The sequence below is a fragment of the Malus sylvestris genome, chromosome 9, assembly GCF_916048215.2.
Source record: "Malus sylvestris chromosome 9, drMalSylv7.2, whole genome shotgun sequence".
NCBI classification, from domain to species: Eukaryota; Viridiplantae; Streptophyta; class Magnoliopsida; order Rosales; family Rosaceae; genus Malus; species Malus sylvestris.
Genome location: NC_062268.1, coordinates 786985 through 814765, shown reverse-complemented (window position 1 = coordinate 814765; position 27781 = coordinate 786985). Strand labels below are relative to the sequence as shown.

The 27781-nt window shown below is 36.3% G+C and overlaps 4 protein-coding genes across 10 annotated transcripts; 3 read left to right on the top strand and 1 right to left on the bottom strand.

Annotated features, from left to right (window-relative positions):
• The first annotated feature begins 6368 nt into the window (after nt 1-6368).
• Nucleotides 6369-9804, top strand: LOC126583146 (uncharacterized protein At3g27210-like). The gene is made up of 3 exons (XM_050247441.1): nt 6369-6890; nt 8861-8941; nt 9144-9804. Exons 1-3 carry the CDS (start codon nt 6662-6664, stop codon nt 9560-9562), a joined length of 729 nt encoding a protein of 242 aa, XP_050103398.1. The 5' UTR covers nt 6369-6661; the 3' UTR covers nt 9563-9804.
• A 2344-nt stretch (nt 9805-12148) lies between these two features.
• LOC126634176 (uncharacterized) lies at nt 12149-15983 on the bottom strand. 7 transcript variants are annotated; one of them, XR_007627234.1, is made up of 7 exons: nt 15733-15982; nt 15525-15640; nt 15378-15446; nt 14600-14660; nt 13909-13978; nt 12710-12932; nt 12149-12552 (listed from the first exon to the last, which is right to left on the bottom strand). XR_007627234.1 is itself a non-coding variant. In XM_050304671.1 (6 exons), the coding sequence occupies exons 1-6, from the start codon at nt 15925-15927 to the stop codon at nt 12850-12852; spliced, it is 582 nt and encodes a 193-aa protein (XP_050160628.1). In that variant the 5' UTR covers nt 15928-15983; the 3' UTR covers nt 12572-12849. The 7 variants fall into 7 exon arrangements, 2 of the variants coding, with proteins under 2 accessions (XP_050160628.1, XP_050160627.1); XM_050304671.1 differs by lacking the exon at nt 12149-12552 and having other exon boundaries at nt 12572-12932; nt 14600-14648; nt 15733-15983; XM_050304670.1 differs by lacking the exon at nt 12149-12552 and having other exon boundaries at nt 12574-12932.
• A 4021-nt stretch (nt 15984-20004) lies between these two features.
• Nucleotides 20005-24048, top strand: LOC126634023 (triacylglycerol lipase 2-like). The gene is made up of 9 exons (XM_050304505.1): nt 20005-20252; nt 20352-20480; nt 21879-22019; nt 22136-22246; nt 22707-22850; nt 22964-23004; nt 23179-23258; nt 23360-23455; nt 23609-24048. The coding sequence occupies exons 1-9, from the start codon at nt 20070-20072 to the stop codon at nt 23929-23931; spliced, it is 1248 nt and encodes a 415-aa protein (XP_050160462.1). The 5' UTR covers nt 20005-20069; the 3' UTR covers nt 23932-24048.
• Nucleotides 24049-24741: 693 nt separating this feature from the next.
• On the top strand, nt 24742-25946 carry LOC126634107 (mavicyanin-like). The gene is made up of 2 exons (XM_050304596.1): nt 24742-24977; nt 25424-25946. Exons 1-2 carry the CDS (start codon nt 24812-24814, stop codon nt 25762-25764), a joined length of 507 nt encoding a protein of 168 aa, XP_050160553.1. The 5' UTR covers nt 24742-24811; the 3' UTR covers nt 25765-25946.
• Nucleotides 25947-27781: the final 1835 nt, after the last annotated feature.

The following is a 27781-nucleotide window of genomic DNA, read 5'->3' as shown; positions in this document are numbered from 1 at the left end:
TCCTTGTCTTGGTTTTTGGTAAAAATGAGGAGTATCTACCATATTTTTACTCTTCAAGCTCAAATCTTGCTTTCGTTTATGTTTTGTTTCAATTATCTACCCGTTTCGATGATTGCAAATTTAACCGTTCATTGTTCTAGTGCATAATCAGTTTCAAAACATAGAGCAATCCTACCCAAGATTCACCCTATGTAAGGCGGTTGCAAATGAATTGGGTTTGATAATGTATAGAAGAATCAGATGCAACATTAGCACGTGTTTAATAGGAAAACTAATTAAAATGACTTGAAAATTTTAAGTTTTAACGATAATGACAAAATAAAAGGTAAAATGAATAGTACCAAGATTGACTTTTTAGTGTAAAAATATTATTTTTCGTTAAAGTGAATAGTACCGAAAACTTTTCATTAAAGTTCTTAATTCCATGAAAAATATCAGTCAGAGAGAGACAAAATAAATAGTAAAGTGAATAGTATCAAAATTAACTTTTTAGCGTAAAAATATGATTTTTCGTTAACATAAATAGTACCGAAAACTTTTTTTAAAGTTCTTAATTGTATGAAAAATATCAATCAGAGAGAGAAAATGAACAATACTAAATTTTTTTTGTTAAAGTTCTTAATTCTATGAAAAATATCCGAGAGAGAGAGAGAGAGAGAGAGCCACATGGACGGCGCGTCTCATATGAATTTGTTCTTATATTCAATAATTTGACTGATTGATTGATAATTATTCCAAGTGAAGATATCATCAAAGTATGGTGTGGATACCGTTCAAGCCACACGATAGAGACAAGGCCAGCCCAAAACAACAATTATGCTTCAATCGCTAATCAATTTCAATCTCTTTTTTATTCGTGTTTTTGGAATTAAGCATTAACTTTATACAGAGTTTTTTGTTGCTCAAAGCTCACACTGAACGAGCAATTATTTGGTATACGAAACACAATCATGAAATGTTATTTATCAATCCGAACGTCTTTATAATGCATAAATAATAAAATTTTTAGAAATCTCATTCAATTAGATAAGATAATTTAAAAATAGGACAAAAAAATATTACAGTCGGTTCGATGATGGTCAAGTGACATGACTGATTATTATTTAAATGAGATAGATCCTTGTAAGGAAAGTGCAATAAGTTCTTATTATTCCTTGTCTACAATTATCCAAATTTTGAAGCCTAATACCTTGTAGATAGTTCGAAATGCATAGGAACAATAATCAATTTTAGCTCGAATGGTTTGTAGAGAAACTCTACCTTCTTAGATCCATTCAACATGTGCAATTTCTTTTATGTTGATGTGCTTTGCAATTTGTACTTGAATCCCTTTTGTACCTGCTTGTTCAATTAATTCAATAGCTTTTGTCATTGCTTTGCTAAAATGAAACTCTATTATTTAATTGAGGAGGAGTTGATAGAAGAGGTTCGGATCGAATCTCATGTTTCCTGAACTTATAAATTTTTCTTCATATCATACAAAGTTTTAGTGAATTCACATCTTCTAAATGTGCTATGTCGACTTAAAATTAGGGCATGGGGGCCATCGACCCCGCTCAGCTATCATATGTGCCTTAATATTATCGTATGTCATGATCATGTACGTGGCGCACTGCATGACCTGTCTGTGTGTTTTCCCCCTTAAGTAAAACTTTTTTTTTGGTCGAATCCCTTAAGTGAAACTTTATCCATCTTTATGGACAGATTAATTCTTATTTAGCAGTATTTGGAAAGCGAGGAGGAAAGACAAAATCCCCTTGTTATCTTCTTTTGAAGCTCTTAAAACTATTTTATTTCTTTAATGGGGTTTTCTCTAAACATGGTAGTAAACTAATTAAGTATCCACCAACACTCGATGAAAGATTAAAAGTAAAAGTACGTTGTACTAGAGAGAGACAACTTACTTGTAAAACGTAATTTTTTATGGTTGAATTATTATTTAAATATTAATTAATATGTTATTTTTATATTAATGACATATTACATAATTTACGAATATGATTGAAAAATTGATTTACTTAGCATTATTCTAAAACAAACAGCGATTGTGAGGAACTTAATTTCATCTACCAATCACCATTGTATGAGCAGCGATCCTTGTTAGATATTTTCATTGTCATCATTCATGTCCCGCCCCTTCTCACGCCACACTCATAGCTCACTACATTCGGCGACCTCATACAAGAACCTCTTCTCATTCAAACTTCTCCCTTGCATTCTGACTCCACTGCATTTTGGTCGAACTGCCATATGGTACCGGCATCAGTTTTTTAAAACTTTCTGAAGAATACTGAATACCTAAACTGCACTTTTCACGCTTCTCTCTATTACTTTATGAAACCTAAACCTACCTAATACCTGTGCAAAGGATTCTTGGAACACAACTGTTACCATTTTTATGATTTTTTTTCTCGTCCATGTTTGCACACATATAAATTAGAATCCAAGCGTTTTTCTTTTCTTTGAGTGATGAGGTGCGATTGATCTTGCTGGACTTGTACTACACATTCCCATGAGGAGGCAAATTCTGGAGCAAAGCAGATTAAACTTCAGGTTGAATGGAGTGTTGATTGCTTGCCCACTACAATAACTAACTATGCCTCTCGTGCATGAAAGGGACGTCGTCGACGTGAGACATAGAAAATAAAATAAAAAGGTAAATAAGCACAAAAGAAGAAGAACAATCGAGATGGAAACAATACCAAACTCTTACACAAGGCAAACTAAAAGGCATTCATCGCTTTAAAAGGAAAGTATATATGAAGGTTTTTATTTCTGTTACAAGATGAAAGCCTTGTTGATTTGTGGCAGACGATACACACACATCTATATACTTACTTTTCTTAGGTGTAGGACCCTTAATCTTTATCTTCATTTATGCTCCTGCATTAACAAATGTTTAGTGTATGGGTGGACGTTTTAACAGGTTGTATTTATAATAGTTAAGCACGTTAGTGACATATGAATCACTAATTGTCCTGGATTAACTTGGAAAAATTATGAGCATCTGTTTAAGAAAATACTTTGTAAATTCATTAAAAAGGTACATAAAGTTATAAACTTCAATTATATTCATTTCACGTTCTCATCAATTCAATAAATCTGCTTCTTAGCCACGACCTATGCATCAGCAAGAAGCTTGAACGTGTGTTTAGAAATATCATTGAAAAATGAAAAAAAAATTGCAACAAAAAAAAAAAACAACATGATACCAAATAGTTCCAGACGTAATATATATTTCATAAATCTTTTAAGATAAAATCTCATACCTACAATATTAATATTTGATATATACAATACAAGTATGAGAAAATATTGTGCGGTTAATGATGGGCCACTCTTAGATCTTGAAAAAATCTCCTTCACAAGTAAATTAGGTTATGGTCAATGTTGAAGCAGCCTTGGCGGGACAAGAATTGTCTGGCCTTCATTTCTGGTGCTCTTTCAATGCCCTCCTGTTTATATGATCACGCTTAAGCCACGTTAATATTTTATATTATTATTTATTTTTATCTTATTATATCTATAAAAAAATAACATAAAATGTTGACATGATTTAACCGTAACCACACAAAATAGAAAAGCACGAAAATGATATCGGAAGTGGAGGGCAGACAATTCTTGTCCGCCTTGGCGTAGGGTGAATTCCATCGTTTTCATCTTGGTCCTTTTTCCAACTGAAGTTCTTATCCACACACGTCTCTCAATTTGTCTCTTTTGATGTGATCATGCAAGATAAGAAAAAAATTAGATTTAGATTGATTAGTGGGGAGATAATACAAAATTGAAAGGACAAGACGTCGGCCAATAAAAATATGAATTGAATTAATTAAAAAGCAAATTATAGTAATTTTCAAGTCTTCTGTCAATCAAACTCAAACCAAATACAGAGAGGAGAGGTGTCATGCTGATCTAACTAAACTACTAGTTTCAAACTAGGGTTAACTGGCTACGTTCCATCTTGTCAAAAGTATGCCACGCTCTGCAATCTGCATGATTTTATTAGGTTGGTGATATTTACAGGTACTTTTTTACTTTTTATACATTTTTTTTAAATTTGTTGTTTAATTATTTTTAATTTATTTGATTTGATAATTAAAAATTAAAAACGGTGTGTATAATGTAAAAAAGGTATGTGATATTGAAGGAATACTGTATCATAATCATTTACCAAAAATTTATTGCTTAAAAATTAAAATACAAGGCACCCCAAAATATACTATAAAATCTCAGTATTTTTGTATTCACTCATTCAAAATTTCATATAGTCTGGTGATATTATTCTTCACTTGTAAGTGAGAGGTTTTAAGTTCGTATTTCATGGATGAAAAATTCAATAACAAATTAGGTTGTTCATTATGTAATTTAAACCGACCTCTCATTCTTCTTAATGTAAAATATATTGTTGTACTAAAAAAAAATCAAATGGTATGAGTATGCAATAATAAAAAATAGATGTGGAAAAATCACTCACCCGGCCTGTTCGTTTTGTTCAGGTTTCCAATAGTTGATGGCATGGCAATAAATACCTTCAAAGCCTTGGATCGTCAGCTAATCCTGGTCAACTTTGTTAAATAGAATTCTCTTCAGATTTTTGTGTTTGAAGTTGATAAATTTAGAGATTTGAATAACTCATTTTAAATTTTATAAATATCATATTAATTCATCTCATTAGCTCATTTCACACAAACTAAAACTCTAAATTTCTTTGTGTTGAACAGCTCAATTCTTTTGACTATCCTGGCCTTGAGATGAGTTTGGTGTGCATGTATATTTGTATGTATTGCATTGCACATAATAATTCATTTAAACGTGATTATTGTAGTAAAGACATCTAATTGTGCATTTTTTCACGGACGTAGTTGAAGTCAACTTTTGACCAGTGGCCTTCATTTTTTTAGTATGGCAATTTAAAGTCCTTTTTAATCAACAATTTTATAAGTATATTTGACTGTAATTAAAGGAAAGAAAAATTCAAGCACAATTCAAGCACTAAATAGTGATTTTATTCCCTCAAATTTTGTGTTGACGATCTTGATACAAAAACAATTTAATCACCTTAAATGTTTCATCTTCGTTTCTCATCAAAAGAATTTATACATAACAAAGATGTTTTTTTTTTGGGACACTTTGGATGCGGTCCCTATCTATCAATATTCTTTGATTGAAACCTTGTTAGTTTTTAGTTTTTGATTGAGGTCCCTGATATTAATGTAATAATGTAAGTTACTATATTTTTTTAATTAAAAATTAAAAATTGAAAATTTTAATTGTTTATATTAATGAGATTTTAAATAAAACCCATAATTTATGGGATTAAAAATAATAAAATATAAATTAGTCTCTCTATTATATTGTGTGTGTGTATATATACATATATGTATGGGTACATTAACCAAAATTAACAAAAAAAGTTTGACCAAAACATGGATACGTTCTCAAATCAACGAAAAAGAATGTACCCATATAAGTTTAAACATGGATTAAAAAATTTGAATGAATTTTATATTAAAAAAGGGTACATTTTACATATAACAAATTGATGTATTTGAGAATGGGTACATTTAAGATTAAAAAAATTGAAAAATTATATGAATGGGTACATTTAAGATTAAAAAATTGAGAATCTTTTTATATATAAAAAAAAACTAATAGGTACAAACTTAATTTAATTTAATTTTTTATTATTTTGGAAATGTTTGAATTGAAAATTAATTAGAAGTTTAATAGAGGTGTGAGTATTAAACCCTAAATTAATTACTAATTTTTATATTAAAAAAATTATATAATAAACATATAAATTCATTATCACATTAATGCTAGGGACTTGAATCAAAATTTGAGAACTAATAAGGTGTTAGTCAATGAACAATAAAAACTAGGGACCGGATACTAATTTTTCCTTTTTTTTTTTATGAAAACTCGATATTTATTGAATTCAAATGCACTACACCAAATCATGACCAAGGAGGTTCTAAATGAGATCATAAGAGTCATCTAACCATACAAATTTATTGTTCATAGAAACGGCAAACTTAGCTAACGGTATTCTGAAGAAAAAAAAATAATAACACTATTACATATTATAACAAATCACCATCTCATATTAGTAAATTAATCAAATGACGATACGTGATAAACTTTAAGTACAATTACGTTGACGTTCATGTTACAGATAAGTTTTTTCCGGAGTTTGAAAAGTTTTTTTAACCCTAGAGCCAAAAATTCAGAGACTCACCGGTCAGCTTTGACTTTGAGAGGAACAGCAGGCCCCACAAATTTCCACCAAAACAAAAAAGAGGAAAAGCTCAACGGCCCCCAGTGGGGCACCACAACCCTATAAACCCACGATTCCACACAAACAGTAGAATGCACCTCCTCATATGGCCTGAACTTACCTTTCAAGTTCCTGTCTCTTTCTCCTCGCGAGAAAGGCATTTGGGCACTCAGAAGTCCGTAAGCATAACGCCAAAATAACGCCTGCCCTTCCTCTTCCTCTTCCTCTTCCTCTTCCCTCTCTCTCCCTCTGCTTTACTCTCTCTCTGTCTAAAAGGCGTGGTGTTCGGAGTGGCGCTGAGAAAATTCTTGGGTTTCCAGAGTAATATATAGAAACAGATACATATATATATATATATATATATACAGAGGGAGAGAGACAGAGATGGGTTCATGTGTTTCGGTTCATAAGGACGCAGATTCCGTCATGAAGCTCCGACTTTCAATCGGGTCCAAAACCGATAATAAGCTCGTCATCCCACCATTCCCAGTCAAGGATGATAAACTCACCGCCAATATTGACCGTCAGATCGCCGATCTTCCTCTTAAATCTCAATGGTCGCCCCCTCTCTCAGCCGCCACCGCCACCACCACCACCACCTTCCGGGACTACGGTAAAAAAACCATCCTTTTTACAAAAAGACTCAGTTTTTGGTCTTCTCTGGTCAAACCAATTAAATGTTGCCTTTTGGTTTTTTGGATATTTTCACACAATCTTAGGTAAATTATTTTGAAAGAATAAAACATGTGCTTATGCTTGGTTTTTGATCTTTTGGATTATAAGATGTTTGAAAGGTTTATGCTTTGCGTGCGAAGTGATTTTCACATACTCTTTTACTGTATATCTACGAGAATCAAATAACGGAAATATACAGAGATGCGTGCAGAACGAGAAAAAAGATTTTTCGATAATCATTTTCCTTTTTGCTCATCATTTTCTGGTTAATTATTTTTTATTTAATTTTTTTTGGGTTTAGTCTTAGCTTAATTAGATTTCTCCTCCTTATTTGTAGAAGCTATAGAAATTGCTTCCACGTTTATGACACTATCTATCTGCTTGCCTTTTTAAGCATGATTCTATTGCCTTCAAGACAGTGAAGACAACAGCCCTCATTTCTTGTAGGTGGTTGTGGATTTAATTGGTGATGTGATATTTTTTTAAATAATTTCTAAAAATGTTCACAAAATTGAGTTGTTCTTCAAGTGTTTTGGCCTAAGGAAAGTGATATCTCTCCCTCTTAATTCACTAAATTCGAGGATCCAGATGTTGAAATTTGATTAAACGGTTACAAACAGATCCACTTTAAAAGTTATAGTAACTTTAGCCGTTAAATCAAATTTTAACGGTCAGAATCCCCAAATTTGGTGGATTAGGACGAATGGATCCGGGATCACTTTCCTTGGCCTAAAACTGGGTTGATTTTTGTCGGGAGTGAAACCTTTTAATCCGTCAGGAATTCGGATGCCAGAATAAATGAGAAAGCATTTTAATCCGTCGCGTATTTTACAAATTCGACTAGAAATACGCCTAAACATTTCGATCATGCCCCTGTTTTTTGCAGGAAAAAAAAAAAACCGAGCTTGAATTTTAATTGTGTGTCACTTGAAAATTGTGAACTTTAGTACTCTAAGTTTGCCCAGATTACAAGGAAGCGGTGAAAGTCAATGTTCTCCGATGGAGCTTTCAGTAGGTATGCGGTGGTTGCTGCAAGTAGTATTAGGTTGTCTTTCATATAACTTATTGAGATTGTGGTCCCTCTGCTTTCCCTTCATTTGAAAGTGATGAATATCAATGAGATAATTGACTAGAGCCAGTTTTGGCTTAAAGCATAGTCTCTAAGCGTTGGATGGACCACGTTTGGGAATGTGTAGAGTTTAGAGACCAACTAGCGTTTGGTATAGTGGTAAGCAAAATTATTTCCGCACACTTCTCTTTTCTTACTCCTAGTCTCCGGGCTCATGTTTGTTTGCGTCCCTTGTCCCAAACGTGTAGTGTTTAGAGACCAACTAGCGTTTGGTATAGTGGTAAGCGAAATGACTTCTGCACACTTCTCTTTTCTTACTCCAAGTCTCCACGCTCATGTTTATTTGCGTCCCTTATTCTTTTTTCATTTGTTTAATAAAAGGGATACATAAACAATGTTGTGTCGAGATGTAAAGGGGTATGCGGAAATCACTTTCCTAATGGTAGTTTACTCTACCTGGTTGGAGTATATCTCAAGTCTGACTCGCACGGAAGTGAGAAAGATGTATATTTGTGATTAGTTTGATACCTAGATGTCACTATTGAGATGGTGTAAATTTGCGTCTTTCGTACCTCATTGTGTCATCCACGGTTTCGAAACGACTCATGTTGTTACTAAAAGTGGTGTACCTAATTGCTTCTGTTCCAACCTAGTTATATCTAATTAACCTGTGTTTGATTTTCTATTCGTTTGCTGGTGTTAGTCAGATAGATGTTTAGGCAAGCAGTTGGAAGCTTTCTATTAAATTGCTACAGCATTTACCCTAATTCTGTTTCAGCCTAATTTACTTGGGACTGTTTCATGGATAGAATTTTGAAGCTCCTTTTGTTCTTGAGCAGGTAGTAAAGAGGATACCTTTTTTGATACCCGGCCGTGGTTGGACTCGGACTGTGAAGATGATTTTTACAGTGTGAATGGCGGTAAGAATCTAGTCGAATTCTTCGAGCCATTTTGTCCTGCAACATTGTGATTTTCTTTAAGTTTTTCCCTTCAGTGATCGAGATGTAAAAGTTCATGAGAAAATGGATTGTTGGTTTAGCTGTGCCACAATAAACATAAAATGCAGGATTGTTGTTCGCTTTCGTATTGAACTTTTTGTGACTTTGATGGCCTCCGGTGCAGATTTTACTCCATCTCGCGGCAACACTCCCGTCCATCACAACTTACCCGCTGGTTCCCCTCTAATCAACAAAACTCCTTTCGAGAACAGAACTCCTGTTTCCATTCCTGTTCCATCTCCAACACCAATAGAAAAGAAGAAGAAATTACTTGAACTTTTTCAGGAGAGCTCCAAAGATGATGAATATCCGAACAATGAAGTAAAGCCGCCAACTGCACATAACCTCCCTCCAAAGTCAGTCAATGGAACTAATTCCGTGGGTAGTAGCGAGAGGACAATAAATGGAGACGTTCAAACTGAGATTGAGATGGAGAAACCATTTAGGACCTCGCCGTGCTGCCTTCCAAGCTTAGTTTCTTGCCGCAGCTCGAGTCACAGGAAGAAGATGAGCCCTACCATTCCTGTAGGTGATAAAGCTTGATCATTTTTCCTGATATCGTAATACAGTGTAAATTTGAGAAGTTAAAAACTCGCTCGGGTTGCAAACTTCGACCTCAATGTCTTGTAAAGTGCTAGAGATCCTAGCTGCTGCTGTTGAAATTAAGAATTTTGGGGTGGAGAGGCAGCAGCACTGAAATCTATGGGAATCTATCAACGCAACTGAAATCTTAGTAGGGAGCTTGTTACTGCATATTTAATAAAAGAGAGAAAAATCCATGTTCAGTTTTGCCCGTTCATTTTATTTTGATTTATTCAATCTACAAGTCAAAAAATAATTATGGTTTTTGGAAATCACTTTCCTGAAGAAAATAAGCAAGAGAAGCATACATGAGGACGGTTTTTATTTTCGGGCCTTGGGGCCTTACTTGAAAATCAAGGGAGATGATTGAGAACCCATTTTGGACAACATTTTGGGTTGAAGTGTTTTCTCTTGGGGTGTGATATGCACACCCTTTTTTATTTCTCACACCCCTTTAATTTTCGACCGTTGGATCAGATGAATTAAAGAAGATCAACGAACAGAAATTAACAAAAGGTGTGTGAGAAGTAAAATGGGATGTGTGGATAGCACATCCCTTTCTCTTTTGTCCATTACAGCCGGGCACGAAATTTTGTGCCTATATTTGTTTTGGTTCATTTGACTCTCATATGAACGAGAAAAATTTGTACAGAGCAGTTTTATTACATGCAACCCTTTCGCTCATAGATGTCAAGTGGTGAGGAAATTTTGATAGACAAAGCTTTTTTAGATGCAATGAACGAGAAAAACTTACACAAAACAAAACGCCTATATTTTATGTAAGCCCTTTTCTCTCGTAAATATCACGGGATGATTGAGATCGAGAGCAAAATTACATGAATGCGTGATAGACAAGTTTTTCTCTTAGTAGAGGAGATGGGAAGGAGTCCTTTGTTAAGCCATTGTGACCGGAGGCAGATTGTCTGCCCTCCTCTTTGGGTGCCCTTCCCATCCCCTCCTATTTGTGCGGTCACGGTTAAGCCACGTCAACACTTTATATTCTTATTATTTTTTGTCTTATTATATCTATAAAAAAATTAATATAAAATGCTGATGTGGCTTAACCGTGACTGTACAAAATAAAAGGGGATGAGAATGACACCCAAAGAGGAGGGCAGACAATCTGCCTCCAAAGTTATAAACTGATTCCTTGGTAGGAGTCCTCAAGACATTTTTTTGTTGCCGCTCTGACAAATAGAAAGTGGAATCTGAAGAAAGTGGCTCAATTTCTGGCTTTGATTCTTATTCACTAAGAGCAATTCCACCCCAGTGGACATTGCCCAGCACCTAGTCCAAAAAACTGCCCAGCCCCTTGTCAATTTGCTCCAGTCCACAAAAGAGCCTGGCACACAGCCCAAGCCGAGCCACAGGCCAGCCCATTTCGGACAGACCCAGAGGCCGGCCTGTTTAGCAGGCGCGTGTATCACAAGCGCGCTTGTGCGCGAGTAGCAGACCGGGTTGCAGGGGGGGCCCGCTTGTTAGCCCACTTGTGTTCACCCGGAATAGGGCTACGTGGCCCTCCTCAGTGCCGTTGGATTTCCAAAGGCTATTTTTTGTAGACCGTTGGATTTCCAACGGTAAAAAAAATTTAAATTTGACTTTTAAAATGGACCGTCCGATCATAGATCAATGGTCCACGTTTTTTTCACAAAAAGTAAATAAATAAATAAAAAACAGCCCAACGGTCATAAATATGACCGTTGGCCACGTGGCAAGTCCCTAGCTCTTGGATTTGAATATTTTTCAAATCCAACGGTCCAGATTAATTAACTATATTAAAATTCATTAAAATTCATTAAAAATTATTAAAAAATACAGAAAATTTAAAAAAAAATACAGAAAATTTTGAAAAATGTTAATTTGTTTCCTATAAATACCTAACCCTCATCTTCTACCTTTACACCACATTTCAATATTTTCTACACTTTCTATACTATCTACATTTCAATATTTTCTACACTTTAAGAGAAAAAAATGTCTTCGTGGAAGCTTATTGAAGATGTTACGTTGTGTGAATGTTGGGTTCACACTACTCATGACCCGATTACGGGTAATGAGATGGATAAGCGAGAAATGTGGAGTAAAATTACGAAAGCGTTTTGCGATGTACATGGAGAAAACGCCAGAACTAGTCAAGGTCTTCAAGGTCGTTGGAAAAAACTCAACGCATCATTTACTTGTTGGAAAAACGCCATCTCTCATGCTTCCGGTAACCTCCGTAGTGAGACAAGTTTAGCGGATCAGGTAACAATATTTTTATTTATTTATATGCATTCCACCCACATCAATATTTTGATTTATTTAATTTCGTATGTAATTTTTATGTTATTTCTTATGTAATTTTTATATGCATTCCACCCGCATCAAAATTTTAATTTCTTATGTAATTTCTATTTAATTTCTTATGTCATTTTTATGTAATTTATATGCATTCCACCCGTATCAATATTTTGAATTTATTTATTTGTGTTACACCCGCATTTTTTAACACTATGTTATCCCACTTTTTTATAGACACTACAAGCTCAAGCATTCTACAATTCAAAGAACGGGAACAAATCATTCACTAAATGGGAATGTTGGCAAATTGTCAAAGATTGCCCTAAATACAAAATTGTGGCAACTGGTCCAGAAGTTGTCATACACGGTATGGGTCTACATAGTTCTCCAGAACCAGACATGGCAGAACAAGAAGCCGACACATTTCAAGACACGGAAGGGACGCTTGAACAAGTGCCCGAGACCCAACCGACTCGTCAGTCCCTAAGGCCTCTAGGTAAAAAGGCGTCAAAGAAAAAAGGTAGTTCTTCCAAAAATGACTACACTAAATATATGGAGGAACTTGCTCGCCAAGGTGAACTAAACTTGGCACGAGAAAAGGCTAGAGATGAGGAAAAAGTTGTTGCTATGGCAGCAATATTAGCAGGGTACTGAGGCCCGTGATGCGGCGGCTGAGAGACAAAGAGAAGTAGTTAATCGAGAGAACGAGTTGGCAAATATCACTCATGATTTTGTTGAACAAATTTCGTTGCATTCTAAAACGCCGTCTAAAAATATGATCAGGGAATATGCTATTGGGAATAAAATAATCTTCCAATAGATTTTTACCTCGTTTTTCCCTTTTTCTATCGAGGTTTGCAACACGTCTTGGTTTGGCTATCTGACCCACGGCTTCCATGACACGGCGGGAATGTGAGGCCTTCTGCCTTCTATGGTGATCATCCTCATCCTCCTCCATGAAGAAAGCCTCATCTCCACCTCCACTTCCACCTTCCTCGAGATTGGCCAATTCTGCCTGTTGTGCCAACAACCTTTGTTGTTGCTCCTGCAACTGTTTATACACCATTCTTGAAGAAGACATTGTAATAAAAACTCAAGATTTGAAAACGATGAACAAGGATTCTGAGCTAAAAAGAAGGATTGAGCTTGGTGTGAGGATGGATGTAGGGATGTAGGGTTTATATGGACAAAAAAAGAAAGGATGAGGTTCTGGACAATGTCACGTGGCACTACGTGATTGGTTGAAAATCTTATTGAAATCTTGGCTAAATTATTGTAAAACGGAAGTGACACGTGGCGTGTCAGGATTGGTTGAAAATCTTAGCGGAAATCTATTCACAAAATAGTACGTTCAGATAATGACATGTGGCGTGACGAGATTGGTTAAAAATCATATCCGAAATTAAAACTATTTTATTTTTTTATTCTTTTAGACAAAATTTAAAAATATTTTAAATGGGCTGGGTGTCAGCGCATTTTGTAGGAATGGAGATAGTTTGTGCCAGCGCATTTTTTCACTAGGTGCCAGCGCATTTTTTTAGAGGTGCCTTGGCCTATTACTGTTCATTGGAGTCTGTTACTGTTCATTTGAGTGGATAAATGCGCTGGGTGCTGTCACAAAGTCCTTAGGGGTGGAATTGCTCTAATGAAGGGAAGAACTGTGCGCCAAAAAAAGCCAAAACTCCGCAATGGAAGGCACGAGGTGGAGCAATAATTCAAGTCTTTTTTCAGATGATAAGTTTGTATGGTTGTTGGAGTTTTGTTGAGGCAATGAAGCATGGGCTCATTGGGTGACACGCCCCGATCCCGATATTTCCCCGAATACTAGGATAGGCACGTGCTGGCCGACACCCGAGGGTGACGAAAGCCATTTATTGAGTGTAATTGTTGAAAATAAAGGATAGATAAAACTTATAAATGTAAAAGAATAAGGAATATGCATTTAAGGAACGTGTTCAGAGCATACAACTAACTAGAACACTAAAGAAAATAATATGAAATTAGATGAACAAAGAAATGGGTCCTACATCGAGAGGACTCGAAGATACCGAAGCGGAAGTGCCTGGATGCCGGGATTGTACGCCTCGAATCTAAGTCCTGAAGGGGGCGCAAAACAAACATGAGTGGACCAATTTGATATATATATATAATAAAACAGTTATCAACGTACTAACCCCCAGGTTTATGAAAACACATATATAATGATAAACATAGGTTTTCCGAAACCTAGCATGATGTGCAGTATCTCAAATCATAACTCATATATAATAATCACTAGTGAATTGTCCGATAACCCCCAGACCCCATGCCGGCTCCCCGTCCCTGTGCTAAATAGCCAGAGGAAACACACTCCAGGCCCTATGCCAACACCAAACCGTCGCCCGGGACGGACCGGAATCTATCACTACGTCCCGTAGCGGAAAGGACCACTAGGTAAGTACAAAACCATTGAACATATATATATTGAAAAACAACTTCATAGTATAAAGTCATCCATCATCTATACTATAAAGAGGTGTTCGAAACATGTTCTAAATATCATATCATCATCCATCGGATATTCTATAAGAACACGGGTTATAGGAAAAATAGTAATAATTCAAAGTAGCCTCAGTAAGCATGTTATCTCAAAACGTTTCATAAAACGTAATCATTAAATCATGCCTTTCATGTATGCATTTCTACTATTAAAACATGCTTTTGAAGGGGTCCACTCACAGTACTTCGCCGTCGAAAAGTCACGCAGCTAGCGAAGACAGAAACGCCACTATAATTGCCCCTAAGCACATAAAGGGTCCAATTAATAAAACTCTATTTTAACAATTGAATTTGGGAAAACAGACGTTGGAAACGGATTCAGAACGTCGAATTACCCTAAGAAGGGTCCCGGACAAAAACCCGAAAAGTCAACCTTAAAGTCAACGTTGACCGGGGTCAACGGTCAAATTAGGTCTAACGGGTTTTAGGCTTGAAATCTGGATTAAGGTTTAGGTTTAGGTTAAATAGGATTAGGATCTATTGGGTTTTGGAATTCTAAGGTTTTGGGTTAAAAGGGTTTTGGGTGAAGAAATGTGGTTTGGGCCTAAGCCCAAACACATACACACCACAAACACACATACACATGCACGGCATGCACATGCATGCATGGCATGCATATACACACACTTAAACACACACACACAAACTCACACACTCACACAGCACACACACACTAAATATACATACACACACACACGGGTACACACTCACACACCCACACAATCTAAAACACACACACACACATGGCCCAAAGGCCTCACAACCAAAAGGGTTGGGCTCAGCAGAAAGGCCCAAAGGGCTTGGTTTTGGTGGGTCGCCGGACCCAATGGGAGAGAAAGCCGGAATTCGGCCGGAAAATGCACAATCTTTAAACGACCATAACTTTGTCAAAACTCAACGAAATCAAGCGAGACAAAAACGAAAGTTGTAGCCCTTGAAGAGACGAAGAGAATGGTACCTCACACGACGTCTAACTCGCCGTGGTTTGACCGGAAATTGCCTCGAAAGCCTCGGAGGTCGCCGGAAACTGGGTAAGATTTCAAATGAGTATAACTTCTTCAATACTCAATGAAATTGAGTGAAACAAAAAGGAAAGTTATAGTACTCGACGAGACGAAGAGATTGATATCTTGCACGCCGGCCAACTCGTCGTGGTTTGGCCGGAAATTCTCTCGAAAGTCGTCGGAGATGGGTGTGCCTACACCCGGCTTCGATTTCGTCCTATAACCTCCAAAAATCACACAATAAACTCAATTCAAACTCAACCCACAAGATTCTTGGACGAAATAAGGGAGATTTGAGGCTTACCTCACCGGGAAAATAGGAACTCGCCGGAGTTCCTTTCCGGGTTTCCTGGGGTTGCAGCACGGGACAGAGAGGGAGAAGGACGAGATGGCGACGATGAGGGGTCTTCCTCGCGCAGGGGAGATGGGTGCGTGCGTGCGTTCGCGGTTGAGAAGAGAGATGAGGGAGCTGAGAGAGGTCCGAGAGAAGGGAGAGAAAGACATGACAGACAGAAAAAGAAGAAGAAGAAGAAGGAAGGGGGGGGTTCACGGGGGGACAGAGAGAGAAGAAAGAGAAATTGTTTGAGGCGCTGCCACGTGGCAGATTTAGAAAGAAAAGGGATCTAATGCTTTGGATTCTGATTTGGTAAACAAAAAGGATGAAATTGATATATTTAAAACATTTAGGGGTAATTACAAACATAAATCTTTATAATTAGGGGGGCGGGTGTTACATTGGGAGTGGACATGACACGTCACACAAGTATGTTGTTATTAGGACTTGAATGTTACGGTGTGCTGCCGTGCTATGTAAATTACTTTTTTTAATTAAGAAGAGGATTCGAGTAAGGCTGACTCATGCGACGACTCACTTATAAAAATGTGAAATCTATGAGGCGGCTACTCATATCAAAATTTGTATTAATTTCTTGATGTGAGATTTTTATTCTTTAGCAACTACTATATCCCCGACAGTAGAAGTGAGTTCACATTAGATATAACTGTGAGTTGAACATGATAATATTTGATCACCATTATTGTGATGCAATATCAGACAATTATCATGGATTTGAAACAATAAAAAATTTCTTTCAAGAGAAGTCCATGCTCAATGGCGTAGCTAGAAATTATTCGGCTGGTGGACTAAGTTAAAATTGTTACTACGAAATCAAATTTTTAATCCTATGTTGCCTACATAAAGTTATATAATAGTAAAAACTTGAATGTAGTAATTTGAAGCAAGAATTTTGTGCTATGTTTTCTAGGTTTTTTGCCTTCAAAGCTTTCAAGTGAATAAAATAAGGAACCATTTGTGGTATAGAGGTCTTAATTTATTACTATTAAATATAATATTAGTTAAAGTGATGAGTTTATTTAACATCTATTAGCTCTTATTATTCTTAAAAACAGCCTTACAAATAAAAAAATTCATCTGTTAAGTGGAATATGACAATTAAAAATCACAAACTAACCCAAAAATTAATATTTTTAAGCTTGAAGAACCAAACTCTCCCTATGCTATAGCCTAGGGGAGCCTTGTACTTGGCTCCATCCTTGTCCATGCTAATAAGATATAGTATAGAGAATGTATAGCCAACATCGCCTAAGAAACGGGTCATGTTTGTCGTTTTTGTGTCATACTCGATTATTTTAATGGGTTATGTCGTGTCAAATCCATTATCTTAACGGGTTTTTAACAGGTGACCCGATAACGACTCAATTTGTTAATGATTCGTTGCGTTTCACGTTTGATTAATGGGTAATGCAATAAATTGGCATGCGTAATGTCTAGATTTGGCAAACGATATCCTTTTGGGTTCTTAACGGTAACCCGATAACGACTCAGCTCGTTAACGGGTTGACTCGAAACCTGTTAAATGCATGTCATTTTGTGTCGAATTAACAAATCGTGCAACAAATTGCCTGATCGAGCCTTATCCTACGGGTGTGCTGAAAACATATAAAATGTTACACAGCCTAGACAACCACAAACAGATTGGTGCTTCTGCGAATCTTCCATTTCTATGACTTATAATATCCTAATTAAGCTAAGTTGTTCGACTCCAATGTGAAATGTACTTGTTCTTGGATACTGCAGTTGATTGAATTATAAAGTTGCCCAAGCCACATGCATTCACATGAATTCCCAAGCCACATGCATTCACATGAATTCCACGACGAGAACTTTGGTTTCAGTTGCAGAACGCCAACTCAAACGTATAAATATAGCCAGTACTTTGTACTTATCATGTTTCTTGACGCACGATTTGATTGAACCTCCTTGAGATTACAGACAAATTAATCTTCCGAACTTGCATGCAGTGTCGATTTCGTCTCGGGAAAACTTTAGGAGGATGGCCTAACCACATAAGTGGTATGGCAACTCTCACAATCAAATGAGACCATTCACATTAGGCTCCATCTAGCTTTACGTTTGTCCTATACTTTTGAGAGTTATGATGTAGTTATTAGACTTCACTTGATCATAGCCAAAAGACCAAGAAAGATATATGTAGTCATTAGATTTCGCTAACATGATCAACTGATCTATAATGAAGTTGTGAATGCAACTTTATTCAGTGTTACGTTCTTTCATCTATTTGTGTTAGAGAAAATCTTCAATGGAGCAGCCTAACCATATTATTTGTATGTCAATTTTACTTGGCCCTACATTATCTCCGCACTCAAAAAAAAAATTGTGAGAACTGCCATTTAAATGTCACGTAACGAAGCTGTCATACTGAATATTTTCCTTGGTCTTAATATTTGCAGTTTTGGATGGGGTCCAATTAGGTACTCACATAATCGTGTAGTGGAGCCCACATTATTGTGTTTCCCAAAGATAAAATCGGAATTGGATCCTCTCATGAGCTCAAGGGGCTAAGCCTCCTGAGCAAAACATGTGAACTGTTGGATTTTAATTTAACGGTTATGTTGATGCACAAAATCAGTGAGGACTTTGGTACAACAGAAAGTGTTAAGTTTGTGACCTTTGCTAGATTGCTCCGGTCATTAGTGTGGATAAGTATGTAAATTGATAGAGATAAGGAAGCAAACACAAGATGTACGTGGTTTACCCAGATTGGCTACGTCCACAGATTAGAGGAATTATCATTAATTGTGAAAGGTTTACACAATTACATAGGTTCAAGCTCTCCTTTAGTGAGTACAAGTGAATGATTTAGTACAAATGATATTAGGAAATATTGTGGGAGAATGATTTCCTTTTATAGAAGAGAGTTTCTAGCTTTGTTCTGACATTGACACGTGTCGTGTTGTGATTGGCTTCAAATATTGACACGTGTCACACTATGATTGGCTTCTGATGTCGACATGTGTCGCGCTATGATTGGCCTTCTGGTTGGAGAGAAACTCTTCTGGATCCTTGACGGTATAACGTTGACCGGTACTCAGTAGTTTTGGGATTTGTCAAGTATGGTACAAACAAGTTACAAACAGAAGGCCCTTCTAAAAGTTATAATAATTATAGTTGTTGGATCAAAATCCAACGGCTCACGTGCTTTGTTCAGGAGGCTCAACCCCTAAGCTCAAGAGAGGATCCAAATCTGATAAAATCCTCCATCCTAATGTCCAGTTCAGAGGTCTTTGTCCTTGAAATAACAACTGAAATAATTCTCTTTGGATCCTTTATACCAAATTCTACAAATCAACAAATCAGCGCCCTTAAAATTTAATCAAATGGTTAAAAACAAGGACCTCTTTAAAAGTTATAATAATTTTAGCTATTTGATCAAATTTCAAGAGTCCAAATTTGTTGATTGATAGGATTTGGTAGAAGGGATCCAGAGAGGATCCCTTTCCCAATATTCCAGCTAAAAATCTTTATTTACTTGGAGGGGTGGCCAATTTCAAGGGAGGCAAATTTTCTGCCCTCCCACTTCCTCTGCCCTCCTGTTTGTGTGGTCAAGGTTAAGTTACATCAACATTTTATATTACTATTTATTTTTGTCTTATTATATCTATAAAAAAAATATAAAATGTTGATATGACTTAACCGTAAACACACAAAACAGGAGAGTACGGGAAGCGGAAGGGCATAGAATCCGCCTCCAATTTCATGTCCTATGCATTTTACATGAACAGTTTCTTGATGGTAAGAAATGGAAAGTCCAGATGGGACCTACAATGCCACATCATTGAAAAGGATGTAAACACAACCCGATAAATTCAGTGTAATAACAAAGGCAGTTGGAGATTTTTTTTTTTAAATTTAGTTAATTATATTATGATATTTAATGTACCAGTTATATGCTTCTGGTACACTAAAAATTTTCTCTGCTTCAAGCCAACATCATATCTCACTACTATTCAGTCAAGCTAGAAATTAGGAAAAAAGGAAAACTAATAAAAGGGGTTTGAAAATTTTGAATTTTAACGATAATGATAAAATAAAAAGTACAATAAATAGTATTAAGATTAATTTTTTAATATAAAAATATAATTTTTCGTTAAAATAAACAGTTTTGTGGAAGTTCCCAACAGAAAAAGGTACAACTCGTTTTCCCACTCTGTTATGCTTCCCTTTTTCTTCAGCTATATAATGCCCTGAAAGCAGGCAACTTTCCTTTTAACATTTTTGAGGCGAAGCGAAAGCGATTTTATTAGAATTAGACTCTCATTTTGTTATGGCAGCAGTCTGGGTGAGCTTCTGCCTCCTAGTATCGCTTGCAGCACTTTCACCTCATCGAGCGCACGTCTCCACTTGGGGTTCACTATACGGCAGCAAACACGGTGCTGCGGCCGCCCCGACAGTTGGTATATGCGCGTCGTCGGTGGTTGTGTACGGCTACCCATGCCAGGAGTTTGATGTAAGACTTGAACTAATTAATTAAGCCAATATTGCAGATAATATATATAGTTTAGTGGCTTAACTTTAGTTAATTAATGGTGGCTGCATTTTTGTTCAGGTGACAACCCAAGATGGTTATGTATTGAGTGTGCAAAGGATTCCGGAAGGTCGCGGCAAAGGCAGCAGTGGCGGCAGCGGCGGGGGGATTAAGAAGCCACCGGTCTTAATCCAGCATGGTGTCCTTGTGGTAAGTTTTCTCCATACATCCTCGTTAATTACACATGATTTTCTCCAGTTTACGGGAATTCTTATGTATGATTAAGGTACGATCTCTCGTTAGTATCTTTCTCATCTCGCAATTAGGACGCAAAATTTTGCTCCTGTTTACGTTTAACTATGCTCTGCGTCTTTGATGAAGAATCATTATGGCATATGTTGATTAAAGTTTGCCTTTTCGTTCCACCACCACAATTTCAAATTATGAGAAATGTACCGAAAGTTGCTTTAGGCCGATCGTTACGGGCAAAAGTCAAAAAGGTAAATTAAGGTACAATGTAAGAGTGATTAACGCGTCATGTTATATTGTTATGTATGTAGACATGAGTTAAGTCAGACAATTAGCAATTTTTGTTGGTAATTTTCACACATTTTTGATAAATTTTTTTTTGTCAAATATTATAAATAGATAAGGGAAATGTTATTAGTATTTCAAAAATTTCATTCTACACTCCTCGTAAGTATATATATATATTTTTTCTAAATATAGAAAATTTGAAGTATAAAATGAGAAATTTAAAGTGTCGGTAACCATTTTCATAGATAAAGTCCTTTAGGGTGCGTTTGGTACGTGGGACGGGACGGGACGGAACGGGACGAGGCGTTCCGTCCCGCGTTTGGTGCGCCAAAAATGGGTGGAACAGTCTGTTCCACGGGACAGATTTTGGGTGTTTTTGCGTTCCACCTCCCCCTGGAACGGGTTTGTTCCACGTCTGTGGAACACAATGTTTTACCATTTTAAGACAAATATACCCCATGTCTTTTTCAAAAATTACACCTTCGTTCCGTCCCGTTCCGTCTGCGTTAAACGCACCCTTAAAATATGAAACTTCCACGTAAGTTACAAGAGGACATGTCACGTAAACAAGTTTCAATGCTTGGCAGAACTCATCGTCATATTACAAAAAATCAAATTTAAAGTTTCAAGAAGTGGCTCTGAATCTGATTGGATTCTTATGAGGAGGCAAAAAGGACCATCAGAACAGAAGCTGTCCAAAAAATCATGCACCGCCTCACGCATAAATCCAATGGTGCATAGTTCAAGATTCCTACATTTGTTTCTCTCAATATGGACTCTGTTGAAGTTGGGGTGTAACGTTTGCAGACGTAAGTTAGACAGGTTTTAACTAATAAGTGCACTACTTGTTGTATTGTACTAAGATTTTTTTGCAATAAAACATCAATATTTTCCTAAGTAGGTGAGAAGATGCAAGTTGGGGAAACTTATCAATTTCAACATGATTAAGAATCGTCTATTTGAAGTTTTAGGACATTCGAGTTTGAATCTTTCAGCCCGTTTACAATAGAATATCGTCTTTATCAAATATATCTATATTGGTGGGTTTCTATATTGTGTATGTTAATGCAGGATGGAGTCACCTGGCTCTTGAATTCTCCGGACAGAAATCTGCCATTGATTCTGGCAGACAACGGATTTGATGTGTGGATTGCCAACACCAGAGGGACCAGGTTCAGCAGGCGACATACTTCCATGGATCCCCGCGATCCGGTCCGATCTTATATGCACTTTCTTTTTTAATTCAGGATTAAATATCTGTTTTTTTATTTTTTATTTATTTTTTTATAGCAATTAGCTTAATGAGTTGTGATTTGTGACAATGGCAGAAATTTTGGAATTGGTCTTGGGATGAACTGGTGGCTTTTGATCTACCAGCAGTGTTTGATTTCGTGTATGGCAAGGCTGGACAGAAGATCAATTATGTTGGCCATTCCCTGGTGAGAATCAATATATTTGTTCTGTAAATGCACTTTTGAGAAATATAAAAACTTTTATGGAGATTGCTGGCTTATTTAGAAGTGCTTTTAAAGTGACTAAAAGTGTTTTTAAGAGAACGTGATTTTGGATTCAAATATTACTTGAAGTGTTTTTTTTTTCAGGATTCACATTCATTTTTACTAAAGATTAGTTCTAAAAATATTTGCACCAAAAATGCTTCCAACCATTTAAAAACACTTTCAACCAAGTAAATAGTATTTTAAGTTAACCATTCATTGTCAGATATGTAGGTTAAAACTCATGATAATGCGTAGTTGATTAGTATGTTTGTCACGATGGCATCCCAATAGATTTGAATTGATTTTCGCATACACATTTTCTACCAGTGCACGCTCCTGCAGCCCTGCTTATTTTTAACATTTTTTTGAGAAGAAAAACATGTGTTGATTTATTTGCCAGGGAACTTTATTTGTATTGGCATCGTTATCAGAAGGGAAACTGGTGGACCAGATGAAATCAGCAGCCTTGCTAAGCCCCATTGCTTATTTGAGCCACATGAACACTGCACTTGGTGTGGCTGCTGCCAAAGCCTTTGTTGGTGAGGTACTTCAGTTGTCAATAATTGTGTCAATGATTCCCCATACTAATTTGTAATACAATGTTTATGTCTTAATACATGTCACTAATTTTACTGAAATGCTTGATTTCCTCAACAGATCACTACGCTTTTCGGACTTGCGGAGTTCAACCCGAAAGGGTAAGAAAGACAAATTAACCACCCGTTTGTGTGTTACATTACGGAAGTATTTATGATACTACGTAAAGTGTATGATCGCTGTTCATTTATATTATACTTGTTAACTGATTATATTACGCGACGGTGTTTGGGTACTATCGACTTGGTATAATTTGAGGTTTGTCCTAATTGCAGGGACCCAGCGGCTCAATTTCTGCAAGCTCTATGTGCTTATCCAGGGGTTTACTGCTATGACTTATTACAAGCTGTTACTGGTATAATTAGTCAGTTCTTATTATCTCTAATTATTATCGTGCATCTATCATAATTATAACACAATTATGCTAATCACCTTCCTAAATTTATCTGATTTAAGGCAAAAACTGCTGTCTCAATTCTTCCACCATTGATCTCTTCTTGGAGAATGAGCCTCAGTCAACATCCACCAAGAACATGGTGCACTTGGCTCAAAGTAAGTTCTTTTACCAAACTTAAAAGAGAGATTCTCGAACAGTAAGAAGTTGTATACAACTACGTATTAATTAGTCACATGATGAAACATTGTATTCAATTGACAATAAGACAATTTAAGTAGTTATCCATTGTGACATAAATTAACTTGCAGTTGTACGAGATGGGAAGTTGGCAAAATACAACTACGGCAGACCAGACTTAAACTTGATGCATTATGGCAGATTTAACCCTCCAGTTTACAACCTCTCCAACATTCCCCATGACCTTCCTCTGTTCCTCAGCTATGGCGGCCAAGACGCGCTCTCCGATTTTCGCGACGTGGCACGCTTACTGGATAGTCTAAAACTTCACGATGTGGGCAAGCTCACTGTTCAGTACATAGAGAATTATGCACATGCAGATTTCATCATGGGGTTGAATGCTAAGGACATTGTGTATAATCAAGTGACTGCATTTTTCAAGCAGCAACACTGATGTTACTAAGACTCAGGCCCAAAGGTTAACTAATGGACATGGGTCATGAGCTCAAGTAAAATGTACCCAGAAATTTTGAATAATTTTAATGCATATTTAGCGGAATTCCGTCAACAACTGTTAATATTAGTAGGAAATACTTCTTCAATCAAACTAAAAAGCAAATCCTTGCCAATCGATTGTTAATGCCAAAGGCAACAATAATTACAGTAATAATTATGTGCAATAACAGTCGAGTACATGAGTTTTGGTTCGTCTAAAGTGATTTTGAATATTTGCCCGATTTTGCTTCTAGAAAGGCTAAAATTGTTTTACGATAGAAGCTTTTGGTGTCATAGAAACGTTTTATAGAGAAATTACGTCATGTGCTTTTCTTGAAGCACTTCCAAATGCTTTCTCAAGAAACAACTGAGTTTCTAATAAAAATTTCCATGTATTTCTAACAAAAGTGCTTTCTTCATTTTGTAGCTGTCAGTTTCTGACATTTGCGTGTAAAACTTTTAGCTCTCACGATCAGCCTTCTAGTGAATATGATGACCAACATATCTTTGTTTAAACTCCAAGCTTCCTTCCTTTGCGGACAAACCAATTAGTTTACCAAACTCTCTGAATTCTTAACCTAATCTCACTTCACAAACTCAGCCTGTTTTCTCTGCAGAATTACACAAAAGCCTTGTCTAGGTTGCAGACTTGCAGTATACTACCTCATGCTTCTTGGGGCAATTTGGTAAATTGGTCTGCCCTTGATCAAATGTTCATCTTGTGAAACTCATCAAACATTACCAAATACAGCATATATATATAGTTGTATATGCATTGGAAAGCTCAGACCGTGAAAAGGAGCTAAGAGCAAATTTAGACTAGAAAGAATTAGAAGAGAATGGGGCGTACGAACACAGTTTTGTTGGTGTTGGTTTTTGCAGCTTTGTTCACAAAGGAAACCTTGGCGGCACAACATGTTGTTGGGGGAAGCCAAGGCTGGGAGGAATCCACAGACTTGAACTCATGGGCGTCCGGCGAGAAATTTAAGGTTGGCGATCAACTTGGTAAGTTACTTTACTTGTCACTTCGTCTCTAGACAAGACATCCGCTTTTTGGTAAATAATGGCTTCTCAATAAAATATGGTCATGTCATCGATACCATTAGTAGATTGATAATATTGTCAATAACAAAATGTATCGACGTGTTATTGATACAGAATCCGTTCTTTAACAAAACGACGAATGGGATGCACAAAAAATTTACATGTTTGCAATAGTACCTCTCCTTCTAAAACTGGTTTATTATAAATACTTTTACTCATAAAAAGCTATCAAAAGTGTTTCTCCAAATAACACTTATATTACCCAAAAGCACTTTTCTACTAAGCATACAAACACGCTTTTTTTGGTTGTTAGAAAATGCTTATTTCATCCTTCCAACATAAAATTCTAATTACGTTGTGCTTGGTGTTATATTATGATAACCAATATAATTGATCTTTCTTGGCAGTTTTTAAGTACACCTCGGGGCTGCATAGTGTGGTGGAGCTACCAAACGAGAGCGCCTACAAGAGCTGCAACACCGGCAGTGCCCTAGACTCCAAGTCTAGCGGCAATGATGTGGTGAAACTGACCAAGGCCGGCACACGATATTTTGCTTGTGGCACTTTAGGCCACTGCGGCCAAGGCATGAAGATGAAGATCACTACTGTCGCCGGAAACACACCTTCTTCACCGTCGTCGCCGTCGTCTTCTGCAGCAGCTTCTTCTTCTTCTTCTTCCCTGCGTTCTGTCACTTCATTGTTTGGGATTGCTGCATTATCTGTCCCCCTTCTGCTTTCCATGTTTTAAACTTAGTGTTTTGGAGTATTTTGGGCCTGCTTAATACTACGATGGATGTATGATTTTATCTTCGATTTTGGAGATAAATTATGGTCAGTGATGGATTTGTAATTAAGCTATATTTTTGGTTTTGTTTTGTTGTTGATTGGAATTTTAAAGAATAGCATAATAAAGTGGCTGTGATTGGTTTTGTTTTTGGTTTCAAATAACTCAGAATTATTATTTGTTTACGAGAATTGATATATATTTCTTAGTGTAAACATATCGCTCTATAAAATAAATAAAAATATTACAAATTAACGATAATAAAATTATTTTATAAAAACTTAGTAACATGTAAAATGCGAGTTAAGTGATTCAATACAATAAAAGTTGAGACTGAATATCGTTAGATCAAACAGTTATTTGATAATGGATCAATGTATATCATTTATAGTTTGTTAATTATGGATATTCAACTATTGTAGAAGTTGTATATTTGCACGGAGTTAAAAGATTCTATACTTTTCTTCGCCAGAATAGGATGAAATTTATGATCTATCCTTGTTTTGTATTTGGGCGGAGTTGCCATTTAATATTACGGTTTAGTGATATTTCTCTTCACTTGTAAGTGAGAGGTCTTAGGTTTGATTATCACCAAAAGCGAATTTGAACCACATTATTGTTGGCTCATTGTGAGGCTAAGCCCACACGTGTTACTTGAAGAAGTGAAAAGTTTCAAATGCAAAGGTTGCTTGCTACTAGTTATACTTATAAGTTTTAGACTTATAAATTTAGAATCTGACAGTTCTCTTGCCTCTGTTCACCGAAGTTTTAACACCAATGAACTTGAAAGACCAACGTCTAATAGGTCTTCACGGCTAATTTAAGAATTGCTTAGAGTGTAAGTAAGGTTAGAGTTCAGTTAATTGCTATTGCTTGGACCCTAAGTAAAACTAATATTTGGTTGCTTAGGGAACAAAGGCTCCTAATACTTTCCTCGTAGGTAAGAGATTTGGTGAATCAATATTCATACAAAGGCTCCTAATACTTTCCTTGTAGGTAAGAGATTTGGTGAATCAATATTCATGGCTGACGTACACTCTAATTATCTCATAATAGAAAGATTCACTAGGGCTAAGTCTATATAAATACAAGGCTAAAGTCACTGCTCACACCACGCAAAAAGTCAGATGAACGCCTCATTTATGTCGTCATTTACACGTAACACATGAGTACAACACATATTGGGTGATGTATGTATGCACACAAGAGCCGTAGAGCTTAACACGTAGATTAACTTTCTGATATCATTAAAAAGTTAAAAGTTTCACCGTTAAACTTTATAATCATATATAAAGTCTCTTAAACGTGAAATGAGATTCACCATCTAAAAATTTGCACTTTATACCAAAGTCAAGAGGACTTCAACTTACGTAGATTTTTCCCCCCTCTTAAAAAGGTGGACAACTAATCTCGTGACAAGCCACGGTTATTCATTCATTCTGGACCTGGAGGGACTTCAAGGAATTTGAACTCTTAAAAAGGTGGACAACTAATCTCGTGACAAGCCACGGTTATCCATTCATTCTGGACTTGGAGGGACTTCAAGGAATTTGAACTCCGTAATTCAGTTTGATGCTTATTCCATGATTTTCAACTAGTGGAGCACAAATTCAGAATGGAAAACGAATTTAATTTTAACTTTCTTTTTATTTTTATTATAAAAAATAAATAGTGAGAAATGAGAATATGATAATTAACATCTAAAAGAAAAAGACTATCGGCCAAAATACTTCCACCAAATTCACCCAATCAATCAATTTCGGTTCTTGAAATTTGATCCAACGGCTACAAATAAGGAACCCCTTTAAAAGTTATAATAACTTTAGCCGTTGGATCAAATTTCAAGGACCCGAATTAAGTGATTGGATGGATTTGGTGGAATGGAAGGAAGAGGATCTCTTTCCAAAATAAAGCTACCAGGTGCCAATCTAAGATCAGAAAAATAAAAAAAAATGATGCTAGTGAAATTATTTTCCTAAAC

Coding starts and splice junctions, on each gene's coding strand:
- LOC126634023 (XM_050304505.1), top strand. CDS start 20,070: ATGGCAGCAGTCTGGGTGAGCTTCTGCCTCCTAGTATCGCTTGCAGCA. Junction 20,253..20,351: donor ACCCATGCCAGGAGTTTGAT/GTAAGACTTGAA, acceptor ATTTTTGTTCAG/GTGACAACCCAAGATGGTTA. Junction 20,481..21,878: donor TCCAGCATGGTGTCCTTGTG/GTAAGTTTTCTC, acceptor ATGTTAATGCAG/GATGGAGTCACCTGGCTCTT.
- LOC126634107 (XM_050304596.1), top strand. CDS start 24,812: ATGGGGCGTACGAACACAGTTTTGTTGGTGTTGGTTTTTGCAGCTTTG. Junction 24,978..25,423: donor TAAGGTTGGCGATCAACTTG/GTAAGTTACTTT, acceptor CTTTCTTGGCAG/TTTTTAAGTACACCTCGGGG.
- LOC126583146 (XM_050247441.1), top strand. CDS start 6,662: ATGGGTTCATGTGTTTCGGTTCATAAGGACGCAGATTCCGTCATGAAG. Junction 6,891..8,860: donor CACCACCTTCCGGGACTACG/GTAAAAAAACCA, acceptor GTTCTTGAGCAG/GTAGTAAAGAGGATACCTTT. Junction 8,942..9,143: donor TTTTTACAGTGTGAATGGCG/GTAAGAATCTAG, acceptor CCTCCGGTGCAG/ATTTTACTCCATCTCGCGGC.
- LOC126634176 (XM_050304670.1), bottom strand. CDS start 15,927: ATGTCTTTCTCTCCCTTCTCTCGGACCTCTCTCAGCTCCCTCATCTCT. Junction 14,661..15,377: donor CGAGTTAGACGTCGTGTGAG/GTACCATTCTCT, acceptor TTATGTGCTTAG/GGGCAATTATAGTGGCGTTT. Junction 13,979..14,599: donor CTTTTCGACGGCGAAGTACT/GTGAGTGGACCC, acceptor CGCCCCCTTCAG/GACTTAGATTCGAGGCGTAC.